We start from the raw sequence: 12812 nt of genomic DNA on the forward strand, positions 1-12812 counted from the left end.
TGCAAGATATTAAATTAATGTTACTTTAAGCCACCAAGTTTGTGGCGATTTATGGTAGCCACAGAAGACTAATACAGTGGGCCAGGGACTTGAAGTGGGAGGGAGGCTCATCTCAGGGAATGACGAAGCAATGCTACCAAAGTCAAGAGCAAGGCCTGTGAGGGAGCCTTGGGGGTTTCAGAGAGGGGAGGTGGTATGAAATTGTTGTCTGGCACAGTGGGAAATTTGCAAAGAGCTTTTGAAGGAATGCAGGCAGGAAGCTGGTGGTCCAGGCTGCAAAGAGGCGAGAGCAGCTCTCACTCATAGAGGCTGATTGTGGTCGCCGCTCTGGGGACCACTTACATGTCTGGTAAAGAGGCTGCTCCAGAGGCACACAGTAGAAGCTGACTTAATCAGAGGTGGGAGGAGGGCAGGACCAGAGCTTCGGCTTAGTGGCTTCTGACCTGAGGAGGCGACACCCTTCCCCCCAGGTCAGCCTCCTGCACCTTGCTTCCTGAGTCCTGGGTCCCCTTGGCCCTCTTCCAGGGTCTCTGGGAGAATGTGACAAAGTGTGGGCATGAGAGGAAGGAGTTGATGCTTCCAAACAGTCCCTGGCGGATGCCCCCCAGATGGCTCTAGGACTCATCACAGTGGCCTTTGGGTGCTGTCGGAAGCCAGCACGGGCACCTGTGCTCCATCCGTGTCCCCATGGACACATCCTGCATCAGTCTGTCTGGGGCAGCTACAATAATCCCCCTTGAGCCCTCCCTTACGGAGCTGCCTCTCCCACCCCGTCCCAACCTCTCCCCAGTCGCTAAAAATAAATCGCATCTGGTTAGAGCCTAGTGGCTGAGGTCTGAGACTGAACCACAGGGGAGCCCATGTGGCCAGGACCCGCCGGGAGGCTTTTGTCAAAGGGCTGCTGGGAAAGATGTTCTCGAAGCAAAGGCGCCAACCAGAGAGGAGACCCACGTGTCAGTCCTGAGTGGTCACACCGCAGCCCCAGTCTGGGCACCGGCAACCCAAGCTGCTTTGGGGTCCTAGAGTAGGAGTGACCGGGCCAGGCTCCCCGGGGCAGTGACCGCTGTCCACTGACCACATGCTGTCTGCGGCCCTGGCCCACCCCGGAGGGAACCTCCCTCCACCCTCGCTGCCCGTCCCGTCCCCCTCCTTCCAAGGTCTCTGACCTCTTGGGCCCACTTTGACCTCTAGTCCAAGCTGAGTAGAGCCACGGGGGCTTTCAAGCCACGAACGGGGAGGGTCTCCATGTCCCTGAACTCACTGGTACTGGGGGAAGATCCCTCTTCTGCCAGGAAAAGTGACCACCTCACACAAGTAGACTGACATCTGCATCACGCTTGTGGATCCTAAAACAGGTCTTTGAAAGAAACTTCCAAACCACACGGCTAGGAAGTAGGCATTAGTTGTGTTCCTAGAAGCTCACGAACCAGAGAATGGTCGGGGGACAGGCTGTTCCCCTGTTGCTTTGTTACTCTGGAGACAGACCCCATGGCAATGGTATCCGTCTCCAGGCTGCTGTGACACAGTTCCTGGGGAGGCGGAAGCAGTGTCCACTGTGAGACACGCCACAGGGTGTCTCCTCTCCGCCACCACTGTGCTCCTCACGCTGCTGACAAAGGGTGAGAGCTTCTAGAAACACTCGCCAGCATCAGATACAAGAAAAATGCCCCTAGAGTAGTATTTACGCATTAGACACATCCATGACGCCACATTGTTCAGTCCTACTCCAGAAGGGTAGCTAACTCTCCAAAATGCTTTATTTAAGAAAACTGGAACATTTGATGGTAACCTAATACACAGACTCAAGACGTCCAGGGAGCTTTGCTTCTCTCTGGCAGGTGGAGGAAGCACCTGCCTCTCCTGTGTCCTGACTCAAGTGGCAAGTTCAAGCTTCTGCTCAGGCCAGGGCTGTCAGGGTCTGAGGTGTCCCTCTGTCCCGTCACTACTGCCCAGGCCCGAGAAGGGCTTCGGCACCATTCTGGTCACCTCTGCCCCCAGATCCACACAGTACCTGAGAAGGCTGGGACAGTGAAACCCTGGAGAGCCCTGGTTCGGTAAGATTCCTCCTCCTGCCTGTAGCTCCTGCCCTCCACCCACGGGGGAGGGGGGGGACTGTGGGGTCCATAAGAGATACTTCCTTAAGAAACAGGGCTAGGGGCCTGACGGGGCTGATCATCCCGGACTGCCCTGCAACCCAGCCACTGGAGGAAGAGAGCAGGCAGCCCTGGGAGACAGCCAGGCCCCCCTGCCCCACCACATCTGGACCACAGGCAGGAGGGAACAGTGCAAGGGAACGCCACGCCCACCCCCGCAAACCTCGGGCTGGTGTTAGTCACCAAGGCCTCCAGACGCTCTGGGCTATGCGGGCAGCGGTCAGGCTGCCCAGGCCCGCTGGCACCAAGTCTGGCCCTTCAGCAGGTGCTCGGGTCAGTTCAGCCTCGGGGGCCTCCTCCAGGTCGGAGCACAGGTCGTCCCCGGGGCCTGGGGGACTGGGCAGAGGGGACCCCAGGACCCCTCCCGTGGGCCAGCCGCTTCGCCCAGGGGCTCCCGGAGGCCCGGCCAGGGCGTCCCCCAGCAGATCCCGGAAGCTGCTGCCCTCGCGCAGAGGCATGGACTCGAGCAGGTGGTTCAGGAGCTCTGCGGCGACGGTGGCATCGATGGCCTGGCACGTGGACACGAACGTGTGCACCTCGTGCATGCACTGGATGTAGCCAGCCGCGAAGCGCTCGCTTGCTTCCGTCTGCAGCTGCTCGCGCTCTGCGCCCAGGAGTGGGAGGGAGAGAGCGGCGCCCCGTCGGGTAAGCAGCCACCGCGGTGGCCAGGCCCGCCCAGCCCGCGGGGACAGGGCTCACCCACGAGACCCGGAGGTCGCCCTCGCCGCCGACAGTGCAGGGGCGCCGGGCGGGGAAGTCCCCAGTCCTCGGCCGGGGGCGGGCTGGGCGAACGCGCCCCGCGCCCCGCCCGCGCGCCCCCCGCCACTCACCGCGCGCCCGGCCCCGCAGCGTGCCCTGCACACGCCGCACCGTCAGCTCCAGCACCTCGGCGTTCTCCAGCTTGGCCTGCACCTGCGCCGGCGGGAGCGCCGGGGGCGTGGGGGGGTCGGTGAGGCCGGGCCGCCCCGGAACCCCGCTCTCCGGCCCAGCGGCCCCAGGGCGCCCGCCAGCTCGCCCGCCGGCCCCGTCTCACCTCGGCGCCCGCCAGCAGCAGCCGCAGCTCCTGAAGGCTCTCGTTGATCCGCGCGCGCCGCTTCTTCTCCACCAGGGGCTTCCGGGCCTGCGGGGAGCGGGCGACTGAGCCCAGGGCCCGGGCCTCCCGCCCGCCTGCCCCCCTGAGGCCCGGCCCGCACCTTGCGGTCCCCCCGAGTCTCCCGGCCGTCCTCATTCTCCCGGCTCGCACGGTCCCGGCCGGGCGCCAGGGGCGGAGCCATGACCCGCACCGCCCAGAGCGAGGCGAGCGCGACGAGCGCGACGAGCGCCCGCGCCCCTTGCCTCGCTCCGCCGGGGCCGCCGCAGCCCTCGCTCGTTCGCGTCTTCCGCCTGCCGCGGCCCCGCCCCTTTTATAGCATCTTATTTGCATCTCAATGCACGGATTGGCCGCGCGGGCCCCGAGCCGCGGCCAATGGGGGCGGCGCGCATTGTCCGGCCCGGTCGCCGGAGTCGGCGGGCAGCTGGTGGGGCGTGGTCGGCGGGCGGGGCCCCCAGCCCGGCCTGCTCGCAACCCCAGCGGCTTGGGCCCCCGAGGGGGCGGTGACCCGGAGAGCGGCGGCCAGGGCTGCGTCTGGTGCCCTCCCTACCTGAGCAAGGCCCCAGGTCTGCTGTGCGTGGGAGCAGCGTTCATTCAGTCACACTTGTCCTAGTTCGCGCAAGGTGCCTCCCGGGAGGAGCGCTTCTGCGCGAGTGTCGGGGTGCTGGATTCTGTAGGGCAGAGCCACAGTCAATGCCGCGGTCTCTGGACCGGGAAAGGTCTACGGGTCCGGCTTGGGACAGCTGCGGAGCCCCGGGGAGATGGGGGCCCACGGGGTAGCGGCGGTGGCAGCGGCCCTATGGCTCCGCTGAGTTTCTTGCGCATCTGTGGGTCGCGACACCGGACTCGACCCTCGACACCGCCCTCCGCCCGCGCGGGGATCCTAGTGGGGCGGGGTCCGCCGGCCCGCCGGCGCCGCCCCTCCTCCAGGCGCTCCTTCTCAGGTCACCCTTCCCCCGCCCGCCCCTTCTTCCCTGGTACCACCCCCCCCACCAGCCGCCCATTCTCTTCTAATCATCCTCGCTGTCTCTCCTGAGCTCCCCATGACCCCAACCCCCTTCGCTCCCTTGTCCCCCTTTGACCTCCCTTTCCCTCCCAGCCACAGCCCCCCCCCCGCCCCTGCTGTACATCCCTGAACCCCTCCCCACCCTTCTCTGGTCCTCCTCCCGCCCACTCTTCCCGGTCCTCCCCACTCCCCCCTCGTCCTTCTGTGGTCCCCACTCCTGTTCATTCGCCCCGGCCAGTCTCCTTCGTCCCCGGTTCCCCGCCCCCGCCCCGTCCTCCCTCGGCTCCCTTTCCCTCCCAGCCCTCCCCTTACCAGATTCGCACAGGCCGCCGTCTGGTCCCCGTAACTTGATGCCCATGACAGTTGGCAGCTGCAGCCGCTTCGGTGGAGAAAAGCGGGGGCCGCGCCAAGAGCGACAGGTGTTGGCCGCGCCTTTGTCTAGGCCCGCTTTGTCCGGCGGCGGATGGCGGGTGAGCCTGTGTCCGCCAGACGACCGCCACCCCCACCGCAGGCCGCCCATCTGCCAGACTGGCCTCCCTGCGGGTGGCGTGAGTGGGCGGGGGGCTGCGCCCTTGGGCAGCACCCTGGGGACCGCCGCCTGTTCCCTGCTCCACTGGCCTAGGTACACTTCACAGCGCAGCCAGGCTGGAATGGCAAGATGGGCTCTGGCCGCCAGGCCTTCGCAAAGACTGAGCCTGCCACCTGGAACCCTCTTCAACACTCCTCCAGATATCTATTTCCTCACTGTTTAGGTCCCAGCTTCCCTATTCCTCTTGCTCTTTTTGGTGGGAGTGCACCTGCCCCGCAGTAGCCCTGCACCCTTACCCAGTCCTGCACTACTCACCAGGGATTGGGATTGTCAGGTTCTGGTCCACATCCCTCCAGACCATAAGCATCTCTTGTCAAGGTACCTACCTAGGACCTCCTATCTACCTCCAGCACAGAGCCTGGCCTCAGCAGAAGCCTGGGTGGGTAGGGAAGGTGAGGGGATGTCCCAAGCCTGGCTGGAAAGCAGTAGGGGAAGGAAACATCCAGGGACTGCAGTGAGGTGGGTGGTAGTACTAGGCCACAAATATGCCCCACCCCAGCCACCTAAGATGGATCTTACTCCCTGTAACTATTTCACTTTGGGCTCCCCACTAGAAGGACCTTTACAGACAGGGTGAGTTTGGTAAGAGGTTTGGCGTTTCCCAAAGTCACCTCACTGACGTCTATCTATAACTACTGGAGAGTTTCTTCTGTCGATTTTCACCTCTCATCACTCAGCCTCTTGTTTGCTTTTCTGTGAGAAGGCTTCTAAGACCTTCCCATTGCTCATCCAGGTAGAAACCTACTCCTTTACTTCAGTCATCCCCTGCTGTTCTCAGTACCCCCTGCATGCCAGAAAGCTCAGGTCTCTTCCTTCCCCCCTCCCCTGGCTGCTCAGAAACCCAACTGCCCTTCTCCCCTTACTCCTAGTGGTGGGGCTGACAGGGGAGGGGGCTCAGTGTGGACCCCATGAGAGCCCATAACTGGTCTGTGACTTTACTCTTCTTCACCACTTAGACATCACTCCAGGGAAGGAGACCCCTAAGTAAGTACAATTAAGTTTCCACTACTTTGAGAATCTGAAATATGAAAAAAGAAACTCTGATATTTCTTGTAGTCTGATGCATATGCCTCCCTTTACCCATTGTATTATTTGAACAAAGCCAAACAGGTATTTTAGAGTGCTCTCCATGAAAGGCAGTTCCTGTTGGAACAGGATGGTCAGTGCCCCGGGGGAGGCCTTTGGGAAAAGATCAATAGAACACTTGATTGGTTGGGCCATGGGTATAGGGAGGAAGGCATGATAAAGGCGAATAGTGCAAGCAAAAAATGAGAGGCAACTAGGAACTCCAGGAAAAACAAAAAACTCCCCCCAAAGAGAAATGTAATCTCAGCACATTGACTGACCTAGAAGCTAACAGTTCTTTCACAGTCACAACAATGTAACACTGTTCATGAGGTTTCAACATTTAGAATCAATCTATAGAGAAGGCAAGGAAGACTTATTATGGTTATGGAACATGATATAAAGTTGACTTTGTAAAAACAAAAGGATAGGTAATAGTTGTCAGGAGAAGGGAGGAGGCTGAAGGGAGGGATAGGGACCTCAAGAGTCTCGTCTTACATGGGAAAGTGGGGTTTGAGGAATGCTGTCTATAGAGTTGAAGGAAGGAGAAATTAAGTGTGAGATAGTGTGACCAAGTACCCCGAGGAAAAAAAGCACAAGGATAGAGCAGGATATTAGGAATCAATAAGATCTTTGGTTGGACCAGAAGTTGCCCAAGGCCCCATCTTTGAAGTGTGCCTCAATTTCCCTTAGTGCATCCATTGGCTGGCTGGGTTGGCCTTTTCTTCCCAGAAGCCTGGTTGTTCCATCTCAGGGCCACCAAGCCCTCTCTCCCTCCTTTGCACGACCTCCCCTAGTGGACCCATTTCCTGCCATTTGTCTCTTGGACTGATCCTACCTTCAAAGGTTGCTTGAGCACAGACTTCCTGAGCATTTGGGCCCTTTGATCCCCCAAGATCCAGGAACAGAGGCCTGCAGAGGCTGGGCAGGGCTGTGGTGGCCACAGGGGGACCAGTTAGCGGCAGGGGTGGCAGGCCATAAATCCCCAGGGAACAAAGGCAGCAGCCAGCCTATGGATGTCCAGGCCCCTTGTAGGCAATCAGCCCAGAAAGCTTGGTGAAGCTCCTTTTGGTCTGGAAATAAAGGGGGGGGTGCCTTTGGGGTTATATGGTAAATAAAAATGCAATTAAGAGTCCCCAATGGCACTCAGTTTGGTGAAACAGCCATATCTGGCCATTTAAGGCCAGTTTGCAGAGGCTTCTATACTCACTGGGAGGACTTTGCCTTTGTCTCCCCACCCCCACCCTGTCCCCCCATCACCACCAGGCCAGGAGGCAGGGAGTCAAGCCCTCCCTCCTGCTCAGGGAGCTTCTGGGAGGCTGGGCACTGGATTCAGGATCCATTCATCTCCTTGCTCGGTTCCCCATGGTACTGGCATGAAAAGTGGGAGGAGGTTGGAAGCAAGAACTCCCGTTTGGACCAGGCCCCGCAAGGCTTCATCAACGTGGCAAGAACTAGGCGTGTGGGGTGGGGGGAATGTGCGGTGCTGCCTCTATGGTCTCTGATGGAGACATGAGGCCTCTCTGGCTGGCATCCTTCTCACCTCAGCCTTCAGCCCCATGGCCAGCACGTTGCCAGCTAGCCCAGGAGGAACAGACAACCTCGGGCCGGGCACAAAGGGAACAGAGTAGGTGCCTGGGGCCACCTCAGAGTGGACAGGAGCTGGGAGCTGAGTCAGGCAGCCCCCCCCCCCGCATCTGCAAGTGAAAAGCCCATGGGAGCACTGGATCACAGGATTAGAGTTTACATTTTGTGACTTTCACATCCTAAGAGTTCACTGGGCAGCTCTGGCAGCGTGTGATGAGGGTGCGCGGAAGAGAGATGCCCACGTGCACGCGCAGGAAGGGACCGGCTGTGCAATGGAAGAGATGAGGGAGCGCTTGGTGACAGACGTGTCCCTCACACAGCATTTCGGAGTTCTTTTTTCTTTTCTTTTTTTTTAATCTTTTGGTAATCTTTGATCTCTATTGTTTTTGCTCTGTGCTACATTAAAAATACATACAATTAACAACAAAAATATACTTGCTTTATTTACCAATTTTCTAAAAAGCAAAAACAGTCATAAAAAGACACAAGCAGTAAACAAACATATTGCACTGGGTGAAGAAAGTTTGGTTTGTGCGTGAACAAACCACTTGTCCGGCAAGGCTTACCAGGTCATTACACAGACTCTGAGAGCTTATTTACATGTCTTTTTAGGAATAGATTAAAAAGAAGGCTCAGTTTAAAATCGAGAAAAAAAGGTTTTATAACCCGTGTAAGCACACATACTAAAGGAAACACGTCTCGATGCGTGGCACCGTGTAAACAATTTCACAAAATGCTCCTATTGTCAACTTCTGAGCACGGGTTAAAGCTATGCACTTAACAATCAATGAGCACAAATCATGTAATAAAATAATGCTGATGGTAAACATTCATAACAGTGGAAAACGTTTTGACAGTTGTATGTTCAGGTGACATACATGTGACCTTGACTAGCATCTAATCCCTTAATGATCGGACTTCAGAGGGAGGAGGCAGGTTCGGAGGCATCTATTCTCCACACAGACGCATAGGTTATCACCTCATTTTGGGCATCTGAAGGTGCTGTTAATTTACAAACAATTAAAAAAAACCGCCAGTATTCTTACATTTCAGCTTATGAGAAATCGGATTAATATCCAAACGTAAGACTGAAAACCAAGCCATTACAAGGAGGCTTTATTTACTCTAGCAGCCGCTTCTCCATCAGAGGACAGGGGGAAGCCCGCTTTCTTTTCGGTTTCTGCAAACTCGACCCGATTTTAAGTCCATTGTTTCACCTGTGGTAACTTTCCATTCACTCCAGGGACCAATATAGCTTTTCCCCAAACAATCTTTAGGATACATGATGCAACATGAGGTTTTGTAAGGAGATGCACAGACTGGCCTCACTCTTCCCCAGGTGTCCCAGTGACCAGACGGTGCTGGTGACGCTAGGACCGTCACTGCAAGGACCGGAAACTGCCCCGAGTGAGGTCAGGCTCATGAAAAGAACGAGGGCCGGCGTCCCAGCCCAGCGTGCGGGGAGAGGCGAGCTCACGGCACCCAGGAAAACACAGACGGGGTCACCAGCTCACAGTGTCAGAGCTCATGTCTGGGAGGCTCCAACCGAAGGACAAACACCAACGGGTCCCAGATGTGGCGGTCAGAGCCTGGTCTGCAAAGGGAAGTCACCACAGAGATAGTCAACACCGTATTGTATCTACCTATGGGTCATGGTCTGAAAAGGATACAAGAATGATGTAGAAATATGCAGAAGGTTCTGGGTGTGTGCTAGGCTGATGGGGTTGGCCACACAAACCACGGGGCCTCTTCTGTCCAGAGTGAGCATCTCTCCTTTGTTCGCCCCAAACACAAGCTGCAGCGGATTGAAACGTCCGCCACTGTAGCAGCCGAAGCAGAAGGTGCTGGTTTGCCGAGTACGCTTCACGCCGATTCACGCGGAACACTTTGACAGAAAATTAGGAGAGGCTGTGATCTCCGTTTGATATGTTTCAAAAACAACTAGTTTGACTAAATGATGACTTAGATGAAGAGCAGCCCCCAGAGGACAGGATCTGATCCGATCCAAACACACCCAGGGCAGCTCCGGAAGGACCAGGGGCCTCCCCGCTGTTTGCCACAGCCTGGAAGATGCCTCTGGACACCCCCGGGGGCCAGTGAGAAGCCTCCTCAAGTCCACGCACCTCCGAGAGCCCTAGGGAAACCTCCCTGCTGCGTGCACAGGGGATTCAGTCTTTCTCAAGTTAAATAATCATGAAATCTGTCCCAAACTCTGTATTTACGTTTTAAATATAAGTCTATTTCCTCCGAAACCCTTCCCACCCTCAACCGTTTTAAATCATTCCTTCAGAAAATTATGGTTTTTTTTCCTAAAACAAAAGAAGCAACATAAGTTTATCTGTCCATTTCATTACAAACAGATGTGAAAATCTTTCATCGCTTCTGAGCACCATCTAATGTAGATCACGGGCTGTCGGGCGCAGGGAGGAGAGTTAGGTCCGTTCTTCAAATTTGTGACTCAAGGGGGATCCATTTTCCTCCTCTTTGGCGTCTGTGGCTTCACTGAGACCCAGAGTTGGAGCATCTTCCTCATACGGTACGCAGATGTCGTCTTGTCCCTTATTCTCACAGTAAATACATTCCTTAAAGGGAAAAATGTAAAGTCAGTAACAAAAATAACATCTTCATTACCAAAAAGTGGTTCTACCTGAGGGAGGTGCAGGTGACCTGGGGTCAGCCGTGTGAGGCTGCTGGAGAGCGGAGAGGGTGGGGAGACTCTGAGGGGCTGCTGCGACCTCGCCTGCTCTGGAGAGAGGTCAGCGCTGCTCCCCAGGGGCCCCACTCCCCACTTCCCCAAGGCCAGGGGAGCGTCCGGGCCCTTATCTGAGAGGCAGCTCCACATGGTGAGGGGACAGCAGAGCCAGTAGGCCCCGGGGTCTGTCCCAGTTCCTCCCTTCTTGCCTGGGGGACCACAATCAAGGTCCAGTTTAACTGCCTTCTCCAACCTCAGTTTTCTAATCCAGAAAATGGGGCATCAAGAATGTACTGGCTCATTCCCTATCTGTTAAGCACCTGTAATGTGCCAGGCAGGTCCTAAGTGCTGGGATTCACCAGTGAACGAAGATGAAAATCCCTGCCCTGGTAGGGGAGGGGACATCCTGGTAAGGGGAGAGGGACAATAATGTCCCCGGTTTATTCAAGATGAAAGCTTAGGTGGACGTGGGACACGGCACACGGACGAGGCCTGCAATCTTACTCTGGACCTTTAGAACAGGCCAGAGAAGGTTCCTGATGGAAGAGGGTTCTGTGACACCCTCCTCTCACAGAGTGGACCCTCACTCCCCTTCCCTGCGGTGTGAGCTGCACTCAGCGATCGCCTCCCACCAAGAGGAGGTGAAGATGTGCTGGAGGGCAGTATGGGACCCCCGAGGCTGGGTCCTAAGAGGCACTGTGGCTCCCTCCTGTCCTCTCTGTGGAGCAGGCTGCCATGCCATGAGGACACCCAGGCAGCCCCACGGAGAGAGGCCCATGTGGGGTGCGTGAGGGAGCCTCCTGGGAAGTAATGTATTCCAGCCTTCAGATGATCACAGACGCCCCGGCCAACACCTTGCTTTCACCTTCAGGACAGACCCTGAGCCAGAACTGCCCGACCAAGCTGCTCTGAAATTCCCAGACCAAAGAAACACTGGGAGATCATAAGTGTTCACTGCTTTAGGCCACTAAGATTTGGGGTTTTTTGCTATGAGGCAATAGACAATCCTGTGGCGTGGGATGAAAACCCCCGAAGGAAGCCAGGAGGAGCTGCATGACTGAGCGAAGGGCTTCCAAGCAGAGGGAAGGGCAGGTGCGAAGGCCGGACGGCAGGGGCCTGCCGGCCGCGTTCAGGGACAGGCGAGAGGCCCGTGTGGCTGCAGAGAGCGTGGGGAGAGAAACAGCAGATGGGGGGGGGCGTGTCAGATTTTTATGGCTTTGTAGCACTTCACTCGGACTGGGCTGGGGCACGGCTGGCAGGGACACGACTGTAGGGACACGGGGGAAGACCTGCAGCGGGGAGGCCGCCGTGAAGACCCCCTGAAGGAGCACGGCGGCTTGGAGCAGCGGGCGGTGCTGGAGGGCACGGGGGTCCTGTCCCGAAGGTGGAGGACAGACATGGCAGTGCGTTCGGCGGCTGAAGGACACGGACACCCTGAAGCCAGTGGCTTCCAGGCTGTGGGGCTGAGGGTGGGTGGGGGGCGGGGCTGGGCTCAGACACGTCCCTGCAAGTCCGAGCGGAGAAGGCGCAGCTGCCAGCCCCTGAGGCCGCTGGGCGTGGTGGCCACCGTTACCTAACGGTCTACGGGGACAGTGGACACGGACGGTCCACGATAGGACAGCTGCTTCCGGTTCTGTTTGCTTTCTCAATTGGAAACAGAATTGAAACAAAGAAACAGCATTCAAATTTCCGTAGGCAATTGAGATGGGATGTTCAGAAGACCTTTTTGGGAACAAGGTTGCAAAGTTCTTTAAAGTAGGCTCAATAGCATCCCTGCATCTTGTCTTCATGACCGAACTGTTTTTGGCTGGAGAGGTTTGAGGCCCGCGGGACAGCGGCAGGGCAGCAAGCAGGGGCCCCCGCACAGCGCCACCAAGGGCGCCGAGCTCACCGCGAGGTCCAGGGCAGCGGGCAGGCGGCCGGCCCGCAGCCACGGGTGCGCGTCCTGCAGCTCCCGGCCCTGGCGCGCGGTGAAGCGGGGCTGCGAGCTCCGCAGTGCTCTCAGCTTCTCCCGGTCCTCCTGCAGCACTGCTTCCAGGGCCCTTCACAGAACAGACAGAGGTAAGCGTCACCGTGTCTTAAGGGGCTTCTGCGGATTCAAAAAAAATACACTCTTTTTCTAGCGACTCTTTCAGGATTAATTAATTTCAGGTGATTTTGTTTAATGCAAGTTTCCTTTTACTTTAAAATAAATTACCCTACTTAAGGCACCTTCATCTCCCTCGCCAATAATCTGTAGTTTTTCTATTAAAATGATAATCCAAGTCACGATCTTGGTTTTATTTTAAATCAGGGGAGCTGGGTACCCAGACGCTTGGTTCTGCACAGGCTGGTTAACTCCGTCAAGGCAGCAGGTGGAATAACCGTCCCTGGCCTCCTGCAAACACTGGGCTGGCTTGAAGCCGCTCTGGAGACGGAGCCCCGGGACCCCCAGGCCTGGCTGTGCTGAGCCTCAGCGTTCCTCCCTCCTTCTTTCCCCAGCTCCCCGCACCGTGGGGGCTGAGCAGCAGGGACCGCGGCGGTCACTGGAACAGCCTGACACAGAGCCACAGTGGCGGAGGCACAGACCCAGTGGCCACAGAGCAGCTGGTGGCCTGGGCTGCTCACCGCCCTTGGCCTTTGGCTCCCGC

General features: G+C 57.3%; 2 protein-coding genes across 6 annotated transcripts in view; both read right to left on the reverse strand.

Moving 5' to 3' along the window:
* Positions 1-1739: 1739 nt before the first annotated feature.
* On the reverse strand, positions 1740-3557 carry HES6 (hes family bHLH transcription factor 6). 2 transcript variants are annotated; one of them, XM_036086435.2, is made up of 4 exons: positions 3347-3554; positions 3187-3273; positions 2984-3065; positions 1740-2757 (listed from the first exon to the last, which is right to left on the reverse strand). In XM_036086435.2, exons 1-4 carry the CDS (start codon positions 3425-3427, stop codon positions 2333-2335), a joined length of 675 nt encoding a protein of 224 aa, XP_035942328.1. In that variant the 5' UTR covers positions 3428-3554; the 3' UTR covers positions 1740-2332. The 2 variants fall into 2 exon arrangements, with proteins under 2 accessions (XP_035942328.1, XP_035942329.1); XM_036086436.2 differs by having other exon boundaries at positions 2484-2757; positions 3024-3065; positions 3347-3557.
* Positions 3558-7907: 4350 nt separating this feature from the next.
* PER2 (period circadian regulator 2) overlaps positions 7908-12812 on the reverse strand; it is a 39604-nt gene continuing 34699 nt past the window's right edge. For 3 of the 4 annotated variants that reach the window (XM_078071538.1, XM_036086468.2, XM_036086469.2), the window contains 2 exons: positions 12074-12224; positions 7908-10072 (listed from right to left, as the gene is read on the reverse strand). In XM_078071538.1, coding sequence (XP_077927664.1) covers positions 9923-10072; positions 12074-12224 — 301 coding nt within the window. In that variant the 3' untranslated portion in view covers positions 7908-9922. Of the gene's footprint in view, positions 10073-12073; positions 12272-12812 lie in introns of all 4 variants that reach the window. The other variant, XR_013447441.1, reaches the window with a different exon arrangement.

This window comes from Halichoerus grypus, chromosome 4 (assembly GCF_964656455.1).
Source record: "Halichoerus grypus chromosome 4, mHalGry1.hap1.1, whole genome shotgun sequence".
Lineage (NCBI taxonomy): Eukaryota > Metazoa > Chordata > Mammalia > Carnivora > Phocidae > Halichoerus > Halichoerus grypus.

What these genes read in the sequence shown, in the direction of transcription:
- HES6 (XM_036086435.2), bottom strand. Translation starts at nt 3,427, where the DNA reads ATGGCTCCGCCCCTGGCGCCCGGCCGGGACCGTGCGAGCCGGGAGAAT. An exon ending in AGACTCGGGGGGACCGCAAG is followed by an intron (nt 3,274 to 3,346) that starts GTGCGGGCCGGG and finishes CGCTCCCCGCAG; the next exon opens with GCCCGGAAGCCCCTGGTGGA. An exon ending in GCTGCGGGGCCGGGCGCGCG is followed by an intron (nt 2,758 to 2,983) that starts GTGAGTGGCGGG and finishes TCCTGGGCGCAG; the next exon opens with AGCGCGAGCAGCTGCAGACG.